The 10162-nt window shown below is 24.1% G+C and overlaps 1 protein-coding gene across 1 annotated transcript in view; it reads right to left on the bottom strand.

Moving 5' to 3' along the window:
* The window catches only part of LOC117179003, a 107342-nt gene that overhangs the window by 32381 nt on the left and 64799 nt on the right, over window positions 1–10162 (bottom strand). Inside the window, exons 9-10 of the mRNA XM_033370613.1 lie at window positions 6713–6804; window positions 1040–1656 (exon numbers count right to left, since the gene is read on the bottom strand). Coding sequence (XP_033226504.1) covers window positions 1040–1656; window positions 6713–6804 — 709 coding nt within the window. The remainder of the gene's footprint in view (window positions 1–1039; window positions 1657–6712; window positions 6805–10162) is intronic.

Here is a 10162-nt window from a genome sequence, read left to right as displayed (position 1 = left end):
AAAAAAAAAAAAAAAAAAAAAAAAATAATTTTAACCAAAAAAGGCTCTTAAAATAAATAGTTAAATTCGCAACTAAAAACATTAGCTTTAAATCAACAAAAAAGACTTTTCAATAATATAGTTTAACTTTTTCCCAAGTAGTTAAATTATCACCTAAAAAAGACTATTTTCAATAAAATAGTTAAACTTTCAACCAAATAGATGAATTTTCAAATAAAAAAAATATCTTTAAGAAAAAAATGATTTCTTAACAGCGTGATTCATCCAAATCTTCCAAGCAAAATAGTTGAATACTCAAGCTAAGAAGAATAATTTTTAACCAAAAAGTTGCATTTTCATTTAAAAAGTATAATATTTCTACTCAAACAGATGAATTTTTAAATAAAAAGATAAATTTTGAAAAGAATAGTTTACATTTCTGTTAAAAAAGAATTTCAGTTTACTTTTCGTGATCAAAATATAAATTTGTTAACAAAAAATAAGTTTCTAGGAAAGAAAATGAATTTTGAATCTAAAAAGACGAATTTTTCAACCAAAAAGAATGAATTTTTAATACAATAGTTGAATTCTCTACCAAATAGTTTCATTTTTAATTTTATTCAAGAAAGATGAAATTTGTACTCAAGCAGATAAATGCTTATTTTAAAAAATTTTAATAAATGAATTTTTATCGAAAAAAGATTCCAGTTGGCTTTTCAAGATTAAAATATGAATTTTGTAACAAAAAATAAATGTCTACGAAAAAAATGGGATTTTCAATCAAAAGAAACGAATTTTTTCCAACCAAACATTTGAATTCTCTACAAAATAGTTGCATTTTTAATTTTATCCAAAAAAGATGAAATTTGCACAAAAACAAAGAAATTATAATTGAAAAAAGACTAATTTTTTTTAAGTGGAACTTTCGGCCCAAAAAGATTTCAGTTCTCTTTTCAACACTAAAATATTAAATATAAACAAACAGTAAATTTTATACGACATACTTCAAATTTCAACAAAACAGAAGAATTTTTTTATTGATTCCAAGAGATTTTAATACCTTGCTCATAGATCTCTTGATATCATCCACGTCCCAAACTTCTTCAGGGACCGGAAGTTGGTTCTTCTTCTTCTTCAGTCCAGTTTTATTCACAGCAGCGTAAATATCCTCTGTAGGTTTTTCAGATTTCACCTCGAGCCTTTCTATATCACTGGAGTATATTAATTTTGGAATGCAATAAACGTATTCCTCGTGGGCGCGCCCCACGTTCGCATAGCCATAAATCTGATCCTCGATAGATGAAAGAACTTTTGGCCCATTCAAAATTCTCGAAATGGCCCGATGCCTCATGGCAGTTCCGTCTCGATCCGACTCCTCTTCCGTGTCGCGGGACTCGCCTTCCGGTTCCAGACGCGCATTCACTTGGGCGTAAAGAGCGTCTTCTTCTGGAGAAGAACAAGAAATCGGGGTAGTCGCGACTTGGTTGCTACTCCAGCTAACAGAGTCTTTTTGGGGATTCTCGTTTTCCTTGTTCTGGAATTCTTCTAATTCGAAGGGTTTTTTTGGTCGCGATTCCGATTGTTTTTTTATTGCATCGGCTATCGAGATTTTTGTCTTTCCGCATTCGGGTTTCGCCTTCGGTGAATTCGGCTCAATTACGAGAGGGACGCCAAAGTCTGAAAAGAAATCGAGAGAATACAAATTATATTTTCAATTTTTTGATATTTTTTCTATTTGACGTTCCCGGTGCTCGTCAATAAGTTGAAAATTTTTGAAATCGCGTAAGTTTTATAGAGTAATATTAGGTCAAGATATTCCAATATTATATAACGAACCAACAGATTTTTTATAAACAAATGATTTGTTGAATGAGTGGTTTTGTCGATTTCCCAGAATTTTTTTTTTTTAAGTTCTATTACAAGATATTTGGATAAATATAATATAATGAAGATAAAATTTCTTTTTGAGATTATTATTGTTAATATTATAAAGAAATTTAATAAACACATGCATTAATCAGCTACTCTTCAAAAGAAAAACTTTTTTATGTCATTTTTTTCAATTGATAATTTTAGAAAAATTCATAATTTGTTGATTAATCTTACGATTTTTGTAAATAAATTTAATAACCAAGTGCATTATTCAAGCATTTGTCGGCAGAAAAATTCGTTTTTTTCTATGCCAGTCTTTTCAGTTGAAAATTTCGTGACAAGTTCAGCAACATGCATAACTAGTTGATCAATTTTATGATTTTTTGAAACAAATGTATTAAATAAAAGCATAGTTAAGGCATTTATCAAACGAAATTTTCGTTATCGATGACAACTTTTTAAATTGAGAACTTCATGATAATTACTGATACAATTCATAATTTATTGATCAATTTTATTATTTTTTAAATAAATTTTAATAAAACAATGCATTATTGGGGCATCTGTCGACGGAAAAAATTTTTCTTTTTTTTCGTCACACTTCTTAATTGGAATCTTCATAGTAAATTCAGCAACATTCATGATAAGTCTTTTCAATTGGAAACTTAATAATAATTACATGAATACTCATACGTAGTTAATAAATTCTATGATGTCCTAAAAAAATTTAATAAGCATATGCATTATTTGGGCAATTTTCGTAAAAAAGTTTGTTTTTTTCAATCTCAGTACTTTCAGTTTAATTTTCTCACCAGTTACATTCTTTTAAGAACACTGCAGCTTCACGATAATCCATTTGTTTATTAAATTTGTTTAAAAAAAAATATAATTTATCAACTAATTAAGAATTTTGCTGCATTTATCATGAAATTCCACATTAAAAATTCTGATATTGAAAAAAAGAATTTTTCGGTCGACAGATGAGCCAATAATGCCTTTGTTTATTAAAATTGTTATGAAAAGTCATAAAATTATTTAATGAATTACGAAATTTTTCTTAAATTATCATGAAGTTCCTAATTTAAAAAGTTGTCCTAAAAAAAGGAAATTTTTTTTTCGAGAAATGCCTTATTTATGCAGTTTTTAAATTAAATTTGTTTAGAAACATCAAAAAATTTATCAACTATTAAAGAATGTTGTTGAAATTGTCATGAAGTTCCCAACTGAAAGGACTGCATTTGAAAAAAAAACTGATTTTTTGCCGACAAATGCCCGAGTAATGCATTTGTTGATTAAATTTGCCTTTAAAAAAATAATAAGATAAATCAACAAATAATGGAGTTTTCTAAAATTAGAATAAAGTTACGGATTAAAAATAATGATTAATGCATATATTGATTAAATTTTTTTATGATATTAACAATAATTATCTCAAGAAGAAATTTTCTTAATTATCGTGTTTTTATCCAAATTTCTTGAAATATAACTTTAAAAAACGTAAAATTGTGGAAAAAGGTAAAAAGAAACATTCTTTCAACAAATAATTTGTTTATTATATAATATTGGAATATCATTAACTAATGTTACTCTATGAAACATAGACGATTTCAAAAAAATGTCATGTTGTTGACGAGCACCGGGAACGTTAAATAGAAAAAAATGGTCATTTTTTGTCATATTTGTTTATTTAAAAAATTATTTGAAAGCCTTATTTAATAATCAGATTTGACATTTCTCTTAGAAATCTTATCAGCTTTTTTCAATTTTTTGTTGTCCAAATTGGTCAATATTTGTGGGCTATACCTCGAACCCTCCCCCGAAAGCAACGTAGCGATTGGCTAAAACAAATTTTATTTTATATATTATTTTAAATAAAATTAATGTATATAACATATTAAATTATATACGCAACACTTCAAATTACTAAAATTTTAAGCCGAAATTTATTGCATTTTCATATGAAAAAATATTTTTTACTCAGAGAAATGAATTTTCGAAACAAAAAAACGATTTAAAAAAATGAAAGAAACAGTTGCATTAACAACTAAATAGATGAAGCTTTCAGTAACAGAGACCAGTTTTCCCGAAAATGGTTAAAGATTTAACCACATACTCAAATTTTCCATCCAAAAAGACGAATTTTTTTGAAGACATTAGAATTTTTAATAAAAAAGTTACTTTTCAACTAAGAAAGATAAATTTTCAACCAAGAAGAATGACTTTTCTGCCATAAAAGATGAATTTTCAAACATAGTTGAATTTTCTACCAAAGATAATGACTAACAAAATAATTAATTCTTCCGAAAATAATTAGATTTTTAACAAAATAGTTGCATTTCTAACCAAATAGTTGAATTTTCAACATAAAAATAAGCATTTTTAATCAAATGATCGAGTTTTCCAATATTTTACTTAATTTTTTAGAAGATATTAGCATTTTCATAAAAATAAATTTAAATTAGCTGAGAAAGATGACTTTTTTATCATAAGATATGAATTTTCAACAAAATAGTAAATTTTTCAAGCTAAAAAACGATTTTTACTAGAATACAGTGGACTTTTAAGCCGCTAGAGATGCATTTTTAACAACAACAAAAATAATTTTTAATCAAATAGTTCAATTCTTAACTAAACAGTTGAACTTTCAATAAACATAAATATTTTTCTATCCAAAAAGATGACTTTTTAACCAAATATATGAAATTGATGCTAATTAGTTAAATTCTAAACAAATAAAATTAATTTTCTATCAAATACAGTTTAATTTTCTATCCAATTTTTGAACTTTCAAGTCCAAAAGATGAATTTTCAACAACAAAAACTAGAATTTTTAACATAAAACTTCATTTAAAAGTAAAGTAAAAACAAAAAAGATTAAAATTAAATCAAATATTTTATTTTCAAGACAAATTTTTTAAAAGGCAGTTGAATTTTTCTAAAAAAGTTAATTTTTAACCAAGAAAGATGACTTTTGTACTCTGAGAGGTGAATTTTCAGGAAAATATTAAATTCTTTATGCTAAAAAGCCAATTTAAAAAAAAAAACAGTGGACTTTTAAATCGGAAGAAATGCATTTTTGACAAAAAAGATCATTTTAATCAAGAAAGATGAATCTTTAATCAGATAGTTAAATTCTTAACCAAAAAGTTGTACTTTCAACAAACAAGAATTAATTTCCACCTAAAAATACGACTTTTTAATCTAATATATGAAATTTCTACTAAGTAGTTAAATTCTAAACAAATAAAATTAATTTTTTTACCAAAAGAGACGACTTTCTATAAAAATACATACATTTTCTACCAAATAGTTGCATTTTTCACTTATTCGATATACAGAACAAGGTTTTAAGCAAACATGTAATAGTTACATTTTTTAATTAAAAAAAAAAATTAACAAAAAAAAATAATTTTCAACAAAGCTGTTAAAATTATCAACCAAAAAGATGAATTTTCGACAAAGAAGATGAATGTTTTACCAAAAAAGACCCATTTGGAACCAAAATTTTACATTTTCAATCAAATAGGTTCATTTTCTACCAAATTTTTGAATTTTCAAAACAGAAATATGAATTTTCAACAAAAACTAGAATTCTTAACATAAAAGTTAATTTAAAATCAAATGGTAGAGTTTTTAGATCTAATTTTAAATCCTTAAAAAAATAATACTATTTTTTTTAAAGAAGTTCAAATTAAAGTCGAATGGTCAAATTTCAAAACAAGAAAGATTAAACTTCAATCAAATATTTGAATTTTCAAGACAAGGGTAATTTTTTTAGAAGGCAGTTGAGTTTTTATAAAAAAGTTAATTTTTAACAAAGAATGATGATTTTTGAACTACGAGAGGTGAATTTTCAAGAAAATAGTAAATTTCTTAAGCTGAAAAACGATTTTTTTTAGAAAACAGTGGACTTTTAAATTGTTAGAAATTAATTTTTAACAAAAAATATCATTTTGAATCAAGACAACAATAATAATATAACAATATAACAAAATATATTAATTTTCTACTAAATAGTTAAATTCTAAAAAAATTTAAATAATTTTCTACCAAAAAGATTACTTTTCAACAAAATAAATAAATTTTCTACCAAACAGTTGATTTTTTAGATTATTCAATATATAGAATAAAGATTTAATCTAACATGTACAAAAGCTAAATTTTCAGATAAACAATTGTTTAACAACAAAAAATGAATTTTCAACAAAGCTGTTAAATTCTCAAAAAAAAAGATGAATTTTCTACCAAGAAAATTAATGTTCTACAAAAAAGGCGAATTCTGACAAATTTACATTTGCAACCAAATATTTAAATTTTCTATCAAATTGTTGCATTTTCAACAAAAAGGTAGAATTTTTTAAATAAAGGTTTATTTCAAAACAAATAGTTGAGTTTTGAAACAAAATTTTAAATCCTTGATAAAAAAAAATTATTTTGTTTACAAACTGGTTCAACTTCAAGTCAAATAATCGACTTTTAAACCGGAGACAATTGATTCTTAACGAAGCATGTAACGGTTGATATTTCAACCAAACATTTGTATTTTCAACCAACAACATAAATTTAAAAAAAAGAAGCTTAAATTTCTACCAAGAAAGACTACTTTTCAACAAAATAGATGAATTTTCAACCAACAAGTTGAACTTTCAATTGAAAAATATCAATTTTATCCAAATACTTCCATCTTTAACTGAAAAATATAAATTTTCAACCCCTGAAACTGGTAATGTTCACTATATAGAACATTTTTAAATCAAATCAGATTTGATGTAAAATCCGTAATAAAATGTGGGAAAATAAACCAGGTTTTTTTTTTAAATGAGTCTAGTATAAGAAAGTTTGTATGGAAAATAAAAATCACCTTTTGCCAGTCCTTGAAGAGACGACATCTCAGATCGAAGTTGCAGGAAGAATTGATGGTGAAGAGACGTCAGCTTGAAGGCGAAAAAACTCCTGTAATAAAAAAACATTTTTTAAAGTTTGAAAAAAATCGAAGGATCAATGTATAGGGCTGACGATAATTCCGTCCCAGCTAGCTGTTTAAATTTTCCCCTACAAATGCGGAAAATAATATTTTTTCAATTTAGCACTTGGCGATTTACAAATATAATATTCGAAATATGTCAATTACAACGATTCTAACTATACGTTATTTGACTTGAAAAGTTTAAAATAAACAAATTTTTAAATTAAACAATTTTTAAACTTGTGTAATTTTAAGCAATTTTAAACTGGAAACAGTAATTCATACATAAAAATTTCTTCTACAATCTTTTCGAATATTCTTTTGAAAATTTGTTTAAAAAATCATTAAATAATTTTCCAGGAATCTAATGCAAATTGTTTTCCGGCAATGTTAAAAATATGGCTTTAAAATCTTTTAGATTCTATTTTTAAAAGTTTCGTAAATTTTTAAAATATTTTTAAAGACTTTTAAGATTTGAAACAAAAATCATTTTTACTTTTCCTAGGAATTTTTCTAACATTTTTTAAATCATTTAAAACCTTTAAAGATGCTTAGAAAGCCTCTAAATGTAGTGTTTAGAATCTTAAAAAATCTACGTTTTATTTTAAGTGTTTTGAAATCTTCATGTTCGGAAATATTTTGGAATGTTTTCCAAACTTTTAAATTTATTATATCTTAAAGTTACTCGAAATTTTTCGAAATTAATAATTGACTTAACAATTTTTCAGTTTTTAATGAAAGTTACGTTTTGGTTAAAAAATTATTTTTTTGGTTGAAAATTCCTTAATTTTAAATATTTTTTTGAAAATTCATGTATTTTGTTCAAGATTAATTTTTTTGGGTAGAAAATTAATTTTAAATTAATTAATTAATTAATTTGATTTAGAGTTTCACTGTTCCGTTGGAAATTCGTTTTTTTTGTTAAAAATAAATTTTTTAACTGCAAATATATAATATTGTAAAAAAAAAATCATAATGTTTGGTTTGAAAATTAAACTGTTTTAAAGGATATTAGTGTTTTTTAAAATGAAAATTCAACATTTTAGCTGACATCTTGTTCCTTATCGACTGAAAAATCTTTCTCTGTTACAAATTCCACTCTTTTTATGAAAATTAATTTTTTTGTTTTAGAATTAGCGTTTTTTGATTGAGGCTTAAGTTAATAATAAGTTAACAGAAATTCCAGGAGTAAAACGATTTGAAATAATTTATTTTTAAAATTTGACAAATTCAGTTTAAAGAAATAAATAATGAAATAAATTTTCAACTAAACGTAACTTTTATTAACAACTGAAAAAATGTTAAGTCAATTATTAATTCGGAAAAAACTCGAGTACGTTTAGTATATGATATATTTACAAGTTTTCAAAATATTCCAAATAATTTAAAACTTGATTTAAAACTCTATCAACATTTCTGGGAAAAATAAAAATGATTTTTCAAATTATTCTTAAAAAATATTTTTTTAATTTACGAATTTTTTTTTTAGTTTTCAATCCAAATATATGAATTTTCTAACAATAAAGTTGAACTTTAACACAAAAATATGAAATTTCTACCAGAATAATTGCATTTGCAATTAAAAATAATAAAAATATCCAGTAAAAATGGAATAGTTATATTTGTAGTTAAAAAATTGATTTAAAAAAAAAACGAATTTTCAACGGAAGAGTTAAACTCTGAAGCAAATTAATTAATTTTTTACTAAAATAATGAGCCTTTAACCACAAAAATGTATTCTTAGCAACAATGAAAGTTTTACCAAACAGTTGAATTTTTAACCGAAATTATTAATTTTCTACCCAGAAAGATTAATCTTAAACAAAATACATGAATTTTCACAAAAATATTTAAAATTAAGGAATTTTCAACCAAAGAAATAATTTTTTAACCAAACGTAACTTTCATTAAAAACTGAAAAATTGTTAAGTCAATTATTAATTTCGAAAAATTTAGAGTAACTTTAAGATATAATATATTTGGATGTTTTGAAAATATTCTAATATATTTTAAAACTTGAAGATTTCAAAACATTTAAAACAAAACATAGATTTTTTTTAAGATTCTGAACACTACATTTAGAAGCTTTCTAAGCATCTTAAAAGGTTTCGAATGAATCAAAAATTTTAGCAAAATTCCTAGGAAAACTAAAAATGAATTTTTTAAATCTTAAAAGTCTTGAAAAAAGATATTCAAAATTTACGAAATTTTTTAAAATAGAATCTGAAAGATTTTGAAGCCATTTTTTTTAACTTTGCTGGAGCAAAATTTACATTAGATTCATGGAAAATTGTTTAATGATTTTTTAAAACAAATTTTTCAAAAAATATTTAAAAAGAGTTTAGAACATATTTTGAAGTACGAATTACTGTTTTCAACTTAAAATTGCTTAAAATTTCATAAGTTTCAAAATTTATTAATTTTTTTATTGATTCTTCAACTGAATATTTTGGCTAATATTTCTTTTTTTATCGACGGTAAAATCGTTCTTGGTTGAGAAAAAGAACACAAAAGTTTCCACTTAAGAAATAGTATTTTTAATTAACTTTCATAAACAAATTGGCGAATCAGTAAATAAATTATATTTGTTCATGAGTTTCTAAATTAAGCTAGAAATAGCACTATTCAGACTTTTGCACTGGGAGTGCAAAATTATTTAAGAATAGTTTTGAGAAAGCTGATTATGTGAAAAATAAACCAAATTTATGATGTTAAATAATAAGTTATCAAATGTGGCCAACTTGTAGTTTCTGGAATTTCCCAATATAAGTAAAATATGTCACTAATAAATTAAAGCTAACCGCAGTGGTTTTGAGTAAAATATACTGCAAAATTTGCCTTAAGTTTTACTTAAAAAATTGAAAATTAAGGTGACATTCTAGAAACTACCCCCGAAAAAACGCTATTTTTGTTAATTATTTATGAGATTATTGATTAAGATACTGGTGTAGGATTTGTTAGGCTTAATAAATATACAGTTTTGAAATACATAAAAAAATTTAATTTATTTTATACACCTTTTATAGACAAAAACGTCAGTCAAACGCAACGCCTCGAAAAGTAGATAGGTCCCGGCTACCTACTTTTCGAGGCATTGCGTTTGACTGACTTTTTTGTATATAAAAAGTGTATAAAAAGGAATACATTTTTCTAAATGTATTTCAAGATTGTATTTATTAAGCCTAATAAATCTTACATAAATATATTTTTTAACAATCTCATAAAAATTGATGTCAAATCGTGGATTTCAAATTATTTATGTCTTACGGTCCAATCGTAAATCGAAAATAAATATGAGTCAAAAAAACATGTTCTTCGAAGCTCAGATATTTATTTAATAGAAAA

This window comes from Belonocnema kinseyi, chromosome 8 (assembly GCF_010883055.1).
Source record: "Belonocnema kinseyi isolate 2016_QV_RU_SX_M_011 chromosome 8, B_treatae_v1, whole genome shotgun sequence".
NCBI classification, from domain to species: Eukaryota; Metazoa; Arthropoda; class Insecta; order Hymenoptera; family Cynipidae; genus Belonocnema; species Belonocnema kinseyi.
Note: the sequence above shows the minus strand (reverse complement) of the source record. Positions and strands in the feature narration are given on the sequence as shown.